General features: G+C 42.4%; 1 protein-coding gene across 1 annotated transcript in view; it reads left to right on the forward strand.

The window, feature by feature from the left end:
- SHROOM4 (shroom family member 4) overlaps positions 1 to 6,278 on the forward strand; it is a 162,232-nt gene extending 155,954 nt beyond the window's left edge. Inside the window, exons 10-11 of the mRNA XM_040633565.1 lie at positions 457 to 726; positions 1,938 to 6,278. Coding sequence (XP_040489499.1) covers positions 457 to 726; positions 1,938 to 2,207 — 540 coding nt within the window. The 3' untranslated portion in view covers positions 2,208 to 6,278. The remainder of the gene's footprint in view (positions 1 to 456; positions 727 to 1,937) is intronic.
- The last annotated feature ends 6,232 nt before the right edge of the window (positions 6,279 to 12,510 follow it).

The raw sequence follows: 12,510 nt of genomic DNA on the forward strand, positions 1-12,510 counted from the left end.
GGGGGGGGGGGGCGGTGAAGAGCCAGCAGCGTCACTCACACAAGAGGCACTTCAGTGGATTGAAGGAGAATCAATGACGCTGGAGGCAAATGCTTGTTGATGATGCTTTTGCAACCTGGGGTCTCACAAGCTTTCCAATGCCTGTTTATTAAATGGTCTCAGCAAGTATTTATTCAGTCACATCTGGCAAATGAGAATTAGCCCCTGGGTACCACTTATCTGAGGCCAAGAAGAAGTTTGGTGGTGACTGATTCCTATGGGATCTGAAGAGATGGGAGAGGGGGCGCCTGTGCGGAAAGCTGGACTTGCTCGAGACTTGCTCGGGCTTCCTTTGTTTCTGATGGCGGGTAGAGCTGCCACCTGTTTCAGGGATCCCAAAACAGAGCTTACAGGCACAGTTCAGTGTCTGTCAGTCCCCATTCTCATCCTTTGCCTTCTCCTGTTGACTTCCCCTAGATACAGCTTATTGAAAGCATCAGCAGAAAGCTTTCCGTCCTGCGGGAGGCCCAGCGAGGACTGCTAGAGGACATCAGTGCCAATTCCGCCCTGGGGGAGGAGGTGGAGGCCAACCTAAAGGCGGTCTGTAAATCCAATGAGTTTGAAAAATACCGTTTGTTTATCGGGGACCTGGACAAAGTGGTCAACCTGTTGCTGTCCCTCTCTGGACGACTGGCCCGGGTGGAGAATGCTCTCAACAGCATCGATTCAGAGGCCAACCAGGAAAAGGTAGAGTTGGGGGTCTCTGGGGTGTGGATGGAGGGAAATGCCATCTGTTCCTTCTCGAGGCTCCCTCTTTCAAGCTTGGCTCATCTGGGAGAGAGTAAAGCACAGTGTTAAGAGTTGTGGGCACTGGCTTTGAAGTGCCTGGAAATTCTGGCTCTACCAATAATTAGCTGTGTGACTGTGGGCAGCTTGCTTACCCGTACTCTGTCTCAGTCTCTTTGAAAACGCACTACCTATACCTCATGGTGTTGTAAGAATTAAATTAGATGATTCAGGGCGCCTGGGTAGCTCAGTCAGTTAAGCATCTGCCTTCTGCTCAGGTCATGATCTTGGGGTCCTGAGAGCGAGTCCCACATCGGGCTCCCTGCTCAGCGGGGAGTCTGCTTCTCCCTCTCCCTCAGTGCTCTCTTATCCCCTCTCCCCCTCCTCTCTCAAATAAATAAATAAAATCCTTTAAAAATAAATAAATTAGATAATCTGTATTAATTACTTAGAACAGGGCCTGGAACAGGTTAAACACTGAATGAGTGCTACCTGCCAGTAGTAGTAGCAGTCATCGTAGTAATAGTAATTGTAGTAGCAGTAATAGTAGTAGTATTGATAGTGATAGTGGTAGTAAGAGTAGTAGCAGCAGCAGCAGCAGCAATTTCACCTCACTTTCTCTCCGAGTTGGAGGACGAGGTCTCACCAAGTAGCTGTCAGTTTCACAGGTTGGACCACTCTGCATACATCCCTGAACCAAAAGTGCATTACCCTTCCACACGCATGTGGTTTGGGATACAAATCGGAATCCACAATAAGAGGCACATACGCATATGCGTACACACACGGATATACACACTCATGCATGTACCCTCGCACGGAGACACACACCCAGGGATCCTTGTTCGCGTGCCGGAAGGGGCATGAGCTGGTTTTGCCAGAGCCCTCCCCCACCCTAACCCCGGAGGTGGTCCATGGATTAAAGACAGCTTCTTCGGGATGGGAAGGAGTGCATGCTCACCGCCCTGTCCAGAATCACTGTTGTGTTCATCCTCCCCGCTGCTGTAGGAAAGGAGGGCTTTTGCATGCAGGTACACTTCAGGGCAGGAGATCTAGGACTGATCAATTAGCTGAGTGGGGAGCTGTTGGCGGCAGCGTTGCTGCTGAAGCCATGGGTTACGCAGCCGACTGGTAACTGGGATGGCTCTTAATTGGTCTATCTGATTCCTCAGCTGGTGCTGATAGAGAAGAAGCAGCAGCTGACAGGGCAGCTGGCGGATGCCAAGGAGCTGAAGGAGCATGTGGACCGCCGGGAGAAGCTGGTGTTCGACATGGTCTCCCGCTACCTGCCTCAGGACCAGCTCCAAGATTACCAGCACTTTGTGAAGATGAAATCTGCTCTCATCATCGAACAGCGAGAGCTGGAAGAGAAGATCAAGCTTGGGGAAGAGCAGCTCAAATGTCTCAGGGAGAGCCTACTCCTGGGGCCCAGCAATTTCTGATTCCACCAGCAGACTGACACGCCGTCCCTGCCCAGCCTGTTAGCAGTTGTGTTAGCAAGTAGCCAGCAGTTAGTTAGCAGTTTGTCCCATAGCCTCTACCTTGGACACCTCTCACTGCCCCTTACCTAGCACTGCTCCCAACCAGCCGGGAGTCCCTGAGGAGGCCCCATACTGCTACCCTAGGGAGCAGCAGCAAGAAGTAGGAGGTGCCTGCAGCAAGGTGTGATTAGACAACCACACTCTCCTTCCCACCGTTTGCACAGGCAAACATGCACCGCACATGGAACCAACGAAGTGCCTTCATTCTTCTTGGTACAAGGACTCCAAAGACATCGTGCCCTCACCACCCACCCACGCCACAGCCAGCCTCTCAAGGCTCAGAGAGAAGCTGCGTGGGCAGCTCCATTCTTCCCAAGGCTCGTGGCGCAGCCATTTCCCACAGAGATCTGGCTGTCTTGAGGGCATCACTCCCCAGCAACTTAAGGGCCTCACGTAAGCTTTACAGTGGGAGGAAGCACAGAAGGAGAAATTACACGAAACAGAATGTGAGCAGAGATTGGGAATCCCTAGGTGCCCCTGCAGGAGCCAGGCTTAAAGGAATTGGCTCCACCCCACCCTTCCCCAGCATCTTGTTGAGGGAGAAGGAGGCCTACTCTCAGCCCTAGCTAGTGTGGCCCTCCTCCTGTCCTAAGATTTTTGGCCTACTGCTTCCTGTCCCTTCCTGCCTTTCATTGCTGGGGGTTATAGGTTCCCACCCTAAGGGCTTCACACTATGGACCATTAAGAGCTCTACTAAAACTGACTTCTGTTGGATACACATTTCATTATTCGGGTGAGGGGTTCTTTGTTATATTTTAAATGGCCTTTTGATTTTATTTATTTTTATGTTTTGATTTTTTCCTTTTTTTTTTAAACTAAGAAGGTGAGTAGAGGGGAGTTGGAGAGGGAAAAGTAATCCCAGAAGGATAGCGTTTTCTGCAGATCAGCCTGAATGTCACCATGGCTAGATGAGTGAATGCCAAAGCCTTGAATTCTTCCCACCAAAGCCTACCAGTGTCTAAGAAAGGAGTTATCACCTTGAACTCAGCTTGCTATGGCCTGGCCCTATACTTTCCTTGAAGTCAGGATACCCATAAACTTAGCATTCCCCAACAGAGTTCTGTTTTTTTCTTACCTTTTTTTCCCCTTGAAACCAAAGAAATCTGAAACTGACAAAGGTTCACCCATTTCTCTACCACCTCCCATCTAAGAAATTGTGTAGAAGTGAGCTCAGGAAGAGATCTTCCATCTCACAGTTGCCTTCTCCAGCCTGTGGCCTGACTCAGGGAACTGATACTCACGGTAGCTAGAAGCTGCAGCCAGGGCCATCCCCCTGGCCACCCCCCCACCCCTGCCCAGAGCAAATTACGACCCAGCCAGGATCTTAGACACACAAACAACTAACGCTGCTGTTGTTGCCAAGGTCCTGACACCACCAGGCAGTTTCTGTCCTGGAAAATGGGAAAAGCCCTCAGGTGGGCGACGCCAGGAAAGGAGTTGTGGCCAAACTCTAGCCTATTATCCAGCTCCATTCCTTGTTCCTTGCTCACTGGCGCCCATGATTCATGCTGCACAGCCCTGCCCAGTGAGTGCTGGCATCTCTTCCAGTTACTGCTGAGTTCCTGGGGAGGCGAGCTTGGAGGTTAACTATAGCAGCAGGGGTGCCTCATTCAGCCAAAGAATTTGCCAAAGAACTTTGCCACTGCTACAAATACTGGTCTCTAGCTTCCGTTTCCTCTTAATTGTATTTGGAAACAATGGAAGAATCTTGGCCAGCAGGGTGTCCTGAGGGGGGCCCTGGGTATGCTCTTAGTACACTGCTGCTGTCAGAACCACTGTTGAAAATGTCAACCTGCCATTCTCCCCTCCAGTGGAGAAGTCTACTCTATTCAGGAAGGGCTGATGGCTTGTAAAGGGCTAGGCTTACCCAAGCCAAGGTTGAGGAAGGTGGGGGAGTGCTATGAATAGAAGCTGTGGTTGCCATCTTTTTTTTTTTCTTAAACAGGCTCTAAGATAAATAAGGAGTAAGTTGAGATGTCCTGTATTGGGGGGTAAGGCCAACAAAATCCAACATTCTAAGATGGGGGGGGGTAGAACGGCTTTTTGGGAACACGGGCCCAGGAAAGAGTGGTCACTTACCTGGACATGATGGCCACGGTCTGGCTTTTTCTAGTCAGCGTTAGATTGGTTGTACATTAAATTTATCACACTAGAAGTGCTATTGACTGTGTTATTTTTGTCCCTCATCCCACCTGAGATTAGAGCTGGAATCAGAACACAAGGATGCTCATTTTCACACAGAAGGATGGTTTCTAAAGCACTTAATAAAATAAGCCCCAAACTCTACTGAGCAGTGAAGCTTGGCAGACAAAGTGAGCTACTAAACAGGAACTAACGCCCCGCGCTCCTGATGTGAGTGATAGTGCTCCAGAGCTGGTGGTATTACTTGAGATGCAGTCTCTCCCTTGTTCTCATTTCCTGGGCTCAGCCCTCTTGCAAGATCTGCAGGGGGTAGCCGTTTGGAAGGCAGGCCAAGGGATTTCCCCAAAGACAGACATTGGTCTTGACTTCTGTCCTCTCCCTTCAGATACTCATACAGGCCCCAGTGGGTAATAGGTTGATAGAAAGAGAGGAATCAGTGCAAGGGTTACTATCACTTGCCCCTTCTTACTCCCCCACCCCAACCCTGGGCTCTGGGTAATTGAATCTCCTGGCGTCCCATGAGCTGCAGACTCAGCCAGGGTTTAGTGGTAAATGCTCCAGGGGAACCCAAGAGAGACACACTAAACACAAAACTCTAGAAACGAGAGACTGGAAGCAGAGGAAGTGAGAGGATGATAGAAGAAAAGCCTTTTTCAAGGCCAGGTTCAGGCTCTGTTTTCCACCTGACCTCCGGTGTCAAAAAGCTGCCCCGGGGGCACCAGAGCCACAACCTGAACTCCAGTCTCCCTGAAGGTGCTGCTCTGCCCATAGCAGCAAGTCCCAGCTGGAGGAAGCTGGGCACATTTATGGCCACTTCCTCCCGCCTGGAGCTTGGTGACTTCCACTGTCTTTGCCAAAGGAGTCGTCTATGCCAATAATAGTTCTGTAACAGCGTATTATATTCTTTGAAGATTAGTAGATCTTTAGAGGGGGGTGGGGCAGGGGGCAATTTCTATAGATAAAGAACCAGTGTTTGTTGTACAACTGTTGGGGGTCATCTATGCCATGTGAAGCTATTATTTTTCTGAATCTTATTGTTTCTGCAATTGTGTCCTCCACCACTCCCTTCTTGGCTGACATTGATATGCCTGCCGGATTGTCATCAAGGGTTATACTTCAATAAAGGGTGCTAAGGACAAAAAAAATTATCTCAAGTGTTTTGACTGAGGTGATGAAAATTCTCTAATATTCTACTGAAAAATATTGGAAAGGAATTTGGTCACCTATCTATAATATGTAACCATATGACCACAGCCTTACCCATATCCCTACTCTTACCCTGGTCCCTCAGGGATAGCATTGATGCTATACCATTCATTAACCCCAGTAAAATAATTTAGAATTCAGGAAGAGTCAACAATATGTGTAATCTCAAGTATAGACCTCAGCAGTATACAGAGTCCAGTTGTGGAGTATAGCCTGATCAGAGAGGTGAGGCACTTTCAGACCCCCTCCAGTCATGAGTTCTGTCTCCTAGTATCATCTTCTACCTGATAGTCCAATCTCATACATTTCCTCTTAGCAACCTGGAAAGCAGGGTTCTCACTGATCGACTCTCCAAGATAACCTCAAGGTTTAGACCCAAGTGCACTCCAGGAAGCAACTCTGACCCTGAAAAGCTTGCCTTTTCCCTCAGTGTATACATTGTTTGTATCCCAAGTGAGCTCCTCCTATTCCAGATAGCCAGTGTGATAGAGTGGAAAGTGCCCAGTTGGCATTAACATGAACTGTGTGCAAGTCCTGGTTTTGCCACTTATTCTATGAACCTGGGTTATTTGCTCAACTTTTGAGTTTATTTTCTTATCTGTAAGATGGAAATAATAATATATATCTTGCATAGTTGTGGCTTAAAAATAATAAATGAGGGGCACCTGGGTGGCTCAGTCATTAAGCATCTGCCTTCGGCTCAGAGCGTGATCCCAAGGTCCTGGGATCGAGCCCCTCATCGGGCTCCCTGCTCCGCTGGAAACCTGCTTCTTCCTCTCCCACTCCCTCTGCTTGTGTTCCCTCTCTTGCTGGCTCTCTCTGTCAAATAAATAAATAAAATCTTTAAAAAATAATAATAACAAATGAAAGCTACCAGCTATCTACTGAGAAGTTGTTAGAAAGGTGGAATCCTGGCCCCACCCCAAACCCACTAACAGCAGTCTGAATTTTAACTAAATTCCAGAAGATTTATATGCATGCATATTAAAGGTTGAGAAGCATTAACCTATCATAAACATGCTCAGTACATGGTAACCTATTATTCTAGTCCTGATTTATCTAATTCATTCTTTTGTAATCCCAGGCATATTATTGAGCTTTTCATACTGCTCACAACTACCTACCTAAAAGAGTTCAACAAGGTTTCAGGATATAAGGTTGATACATAAAATCACTTGTATCTCTACACACTAGTAATCAACAATCTGGAAATAAAATTAAGAAAACAATTCCATCTACAGTAGCATCAATAAGAACAGAAATCTTAGGAATACATTTAACAAAAAAAGTGTAAGAATTTTATACTGAGACTATAAGATGTTGAAAGAAATTAAATAAAATTTAAAAACAGATTAAAATCTAAAACTATGGACTCTGAGAAACAAACTGAGGGCTTCAGAGGGTAGAGGGGTGGGGGAATGGGATAAGCTGGTGATGGGTAGTAAGGAGGGCACGTATTGCATGGTGCACTGGGTGTTATACGCAACTAATGAATCATCGAACTTTACATCAAAAACCAGGGATGTACTGTATGGTGACTAACATAATATAATAAAAAAATGTTATTATAAAAAAACAAAACAAAAAAACACAAAATCTAAGTCTAGTATTTAGAGGACAGTGCTCTCCAAATTGATCTACACATTCAATCCAATCTTTAGAAGAATCCTGGCTGTCTTTTTTGCATAAATTAAAAAGTCAAACTTACAGTTCATATGAAATTGCAAGGGACTCAAGTCAAAACAGTCTTTAAAAAGAACAGAGAATTCATACTTCTTAATTTCAAAACTTACTACAAAGCTACAGTAATCAAGACAGTGTGGTACACATACAAAGATAGACATGTAAATAAACAGAATAGTATTGAAAGTACAGAAATAAACCCTCAGAGGTGCCTGTGTGGCTCAGGTGGTTAAGCATCTGCCTTCGCCTCGGGTCATGATCCCAGGGTCCTGGGGTCGAGTCCCGCATTGGGCTCCTTGCTGGGCAGGGAGCCTGCTTCTCCTTCTGCCTGCCACTACCTCTGCTTGTGCTCTCTCTCTCTGTGTCAAGTAAACAAATAAAATCTTGAAAAAAAAAAGATGCCCTCATATTTAGGATCAGTTAATTTTCGGTAAAGGTGCCAAGACAATAAAAAATAGAGAAAAAATAGTTTTTCAACAAATGATGTGGGGACAATTGGGTACCCACACAGAAAAAAATGAAGTTGGACTCCTTCCCTACACCACACACAAAAATTAACTAAAAAAGGATTATAAACGTAAATGTAAGAATCACATTTACAAAAAAATTACAAAACGCTTAAATGAAAGCATAGGAGTAAATCATCTTGAAATTGTGTTAGGCAAGATTACTTAGAACTCCAAAAGGCACAAGTGGCAAAAGAAAATACAAATAAATTAGAGTACATCAAAATTAAAAACTTCTGTGCTGCAAACCATACCACCAAGAAAGTGAAAAGATAATCCACATAATCAGAAAAATATTCACATATCACATATTTAATATTAGACTTTTATCCATAACATATAAAGAACTGTTACAACTCAATAATAAAAATAAGTAACTAAAAAATGGGCAAAGGATCAGAATAGAAATTTCTCCAAAGAATATATGCAACGGGCAATAAGTACAGGCAAAGATGCTCAACATTAAGGAAATACAAATCAAAACAATAATGAGATGCCACTTCATACACTATGATGGGTATAATCAAAAGGACAATAACAAGCGTTGGTGAGGATACAGATAAATTGAAATACTCATACATTACTGGTGGGAATGTAAAATGATGTGGCCATATTGGAAAGCAGTCATTTAAAACAGGCAGTAACCTCTTTGATATCGGCCATAGCAATTTTTTTTTCAGATGTATCTCCTCAGACAAGGGAAACAAAAGCAAAAATACACTGATGGGACTACACCACAATGAAAAGCTTCTGCACAGCAAAAGAAACAATCAAAAAACTAAAAGGCAACCTACAGAATGAGAGAAGATATTGGCACATGACATATATGATAAAGGGTTAGTATCCAAAATATATAAGGACTTAACAGAACTCAACACCCATAAAACAAATCTAATTAAAAAGTGGGCAGAAGGCATGAACAGACATTTCTCCAAAGAAGACATACAGATGGCCAACAGACACATGAAAAGATGCTCATCATCGCTGATCATCAGGGAAATGCAAATCAAAACCGCAATGAGATACTGCCTCACACCTATTAAAAAGGTTAAAATCAACAACACAAGAAACAACAGGTGCTGGCAAGGATGTGGAGAAAGGGGAACCCTCTTGCACTGTTGGTGGGAAGGCAAACTGGTGCAGCCACTATGGAAAATCATATGGAGGTTCCTCAAAAAGTTAAAAATAGAATTACCCTATGGTCTGGCATTTGCGCTACAAGGTACTTACCCAAAGAATACAAAAACCCTAATCCAAAGGTATACATGTCCCTGATGTTTATAGCAGCACTATTTACAATAGCCAAGATATGGAAGCAGCCCAAGCGTCCATTGATTGATGAATGGATAAAGAAGAAATGGTGTTTTTATATATACATCAAATATTGGCCATAAAAAGAATGAAATCTTGCCATTTGCAATGACATGGATGAAACCAGAGAGTATAATGCTAAGTGAAATAAGTAAGTTAGAGAAAGACAGATAACATGTGATTTCACTCATATGTGGAATTTAAGAAACAAATGAGCAAAGGGTGGAAAAAAGAGAGAGGGAGGGAAACCAAGAAACAGCCTCTTAACTATAGAGAACAAACAGATGGTTACAAGAGGGGAAGTGGGTGGGGGGATGGGTAAAATAGGTGATGGGGATTAAGGAGTCCAGTTGCTGTGAAGAGCAGCGGGTGTTGTATAGTAGTGTTGAATCACTATATTGTATACCTGTGACTAATATAACACTGTATGTTAACTAACTGGAATTACAATAAAAACTTTTAAAAAAAGATAAAGCATAGCATGAAAAAAAAAAACAAACACACACATGCACACAAATGTTCAGAGTCATTACTTATAATAGCCAAAAAGTGGAAACAACCTAAATGTCCACCAACGAAGAATGGATAAACTTTGGTCTAGCCATACAACAGATTATTATTCAGCCATAAAAAGGGATGAAGTACTGATACATGTTGCAACATGGTGAACCCTGAAAACACTATGCTGCATGACTAAGTCACAAAGGACCACATATTGTGTGATTCCATTGATATGTAATGTCTAGAATAGGCAAATCTATAAAGACAGAAAGCAGATTAATATTTGTCAAGGGCTTGAGAGCTGGGGAGAATGAGCAGTGTTTGCTAATGGACATGGGGTTTCTTTTTGGGGTGATAAAAATATTCTATAATTAGGTTGTAATCATGGTTGCCCAACCCTGTGATTGTACCACAAACCACTGAATTGTATACTTTAAATGGGTCAACTCTATGATATTTGATTTCTCAATAAAGGTGTTAAAAAAACTTTTGCTTATTTTTCAGTCTCATTCCTTTTGACCAAGTCTAAATTGATGGTAAGCATGTAGTTCATGCCTGAGCCCAAAGGGTACAATATTCACAGCGTTTGAATTTTAGGAGGGAACTTTTCATCATTTCCTTCCCTTTCAGACATGACAGACCAAGAAAGACAAGGAGTAAGAGTAGTCTCAGCTCTGTCTCATGACTTCAGCAGGACTAAGAGGGATAAGCCCTACTGGGGAAGAGAAACAATATTTCTAGGCAGGTAGAGTAGTTAAGAACTTCAGCTATTTAGGCAAATAAACCAGGTTTTAAATCCTGACTCCACCAACTTACTATGTCACCTTTATAAATTACTTGACCTCTCAACTTTTGCTGTAAAAGGGGACTAATAAAAGCACCATCTGAAGTGTCATTATGAAGATTCAATGAGATAGTCCATGTGAAACACTTAAGATAATGCTTTCCATACACTAAGTATTCAATAAATGTGTGCTGCTAGATTTATTATTTTTACTGAGGTGAGATTAAAGCAAAACAATACAAGGAAAAGTAAAGCGCCCTAAGCTTTGGAGTCAGACAGCTCTGTTAATATGACCTTGGGAAGTCACTTCATTTATAAAGCCTTAGCTCCTCTGTTATAATATAATAATTTTCCTCTAGGGAGGCAGTTTAAAACATGGACACTGGAATCCACACCACCTGGGTTTGAATACTGGCTCCACCACTTAACAAATTGTGCACCTTAGAGCATATTTAACTTCTCTGTGCCTGGATGTGCTCTTCTGTCGATTGGAGGTGACAAAAATACTTAACCTCCTTGGGTTGGTGTGAGGAGTTATTGAGTTAATCCAGGTAAAGTGCCTATCATAGAGTAGGTACTCAATGAATATTAACTATTATTATAAAGCTAAAGTAGGAAACAAATGAGACCCTTAGTAAAGCTGGACATGTGGTTGGTCCTCAGTAAATGGTGATTCTCCTCCTCAGCCATCCTTTCTGTGCACCAGGTCAAGATTTTTTTGGACTTGCAGATCAAATGTTTCAAATTAAGGAGGTCCCTATAGAAGAATGTTCTGGCAATCTCAACACTACCATCTGATGCGAAAAATGTCATCTATTACCTGCTGGCATGATGACCATCTATATTCCCAAGAAAATGACCCATTCATAACAGTAAGGAAAGAACTATTTCACCTGTAGGGAAAGAATTATTTCACCTATAGATTACTTGGGCTTGAATTTGAGGATGGTTTAAGGAAATCCTCTTCTCAAACCCCTCTTTAGATTTGGGGTCAACTTAAGTGTTATTGAGTTCCTTACCTTTCAAATATCTTCACTTCTACTACTTTTAAAGTCTGAATATACAATTTTTTAAACAAAAATCCTAATTTAATTTTTACAATAGCTCTGTGACTTTATATAGCACCATTTTTGTCAATTAAACAAAAGGGATATAAGTGTATAATTCCATCCATTCATTTATTCAACCAATATTTCAGGTATTGTTTTATGCTCAGAAGATTCAGAAGTAAACAAAACAGGCAAAGGTCCCCACCTTTATGGGGTTTCTGTCCTAATAAAAGAGATTTACACAATTACATGATACTTTATATATAAAAATATACACACATACGTAATCATTTTACCCTAGTACATCAAGGCAAAACAGATTTTTCCTTGATTCCACAGCTATTAGCAATAGGCTAAATTTTATTACTGCAGTAACTAAAATATTTTTACATTAATTTTTAGCAGAGATGTTCTTATTTTCTCACTAAATGGAATTTGTAATAGGATTTTTTTTAATTAGCAAAAAGATGGCAAACCCCTGTCACTGAAGGAAGTTAGATTTAAAGATAGTTTAAACAGAAACGTTGAATTCCACTCTTGATAATGACAACCAACTCATATCACATGGAAATCTTGCCCATTTTGTGCATGGTTCAAACACAGCCACAGACTAAAGAGCTCTGTCAAAAGCTCCTCTCCTACTAGGCAATTTAAACCTTAAGAGACCATGCTCTATTTTTCAACTGTTTAAGTTTCTTAAATATGGCCCTTCATCCAGGATTTGCTCACTGCTGTTAACTGAGTAAAACCACATGGTTTTGAATTCCCATTTTCCTCCCAGCTACTGATTTTCTATCTAAAAAAGAGTAATTAATGGAACTCACTTCCTCAGGTGCTGAATTGGTTGTATTTTTGCTGGGGAAATAATTTGGGAAAAGGCCATGAGTGAAAAATCTTTCCACCTTGAAAATACATTACGTTAAATGTGAATAAGTTAAAGTGCTGAAAAAAAAAACAATTTGTATCCTGATTTGTCCACATTTTTTAGTTTGATAAAAGTGTAGTAGCAGACCAAACCCATT

The sequence above is a fragment of the Ursus maritimus genome (assembly GCF_017311325.1).
Source record: "Ursus maritimus isolate PB19 chromosome X unlocalized genomic scaffold, ASM1731132v1 scaffold_X1, whole genome shotgun sequence".
Lineage (NCBI taxonomy): Eukaryota > Metazoa > Chordata > Mammalia > Carnivora > Ursidae > Ursus > Ursus maritimus.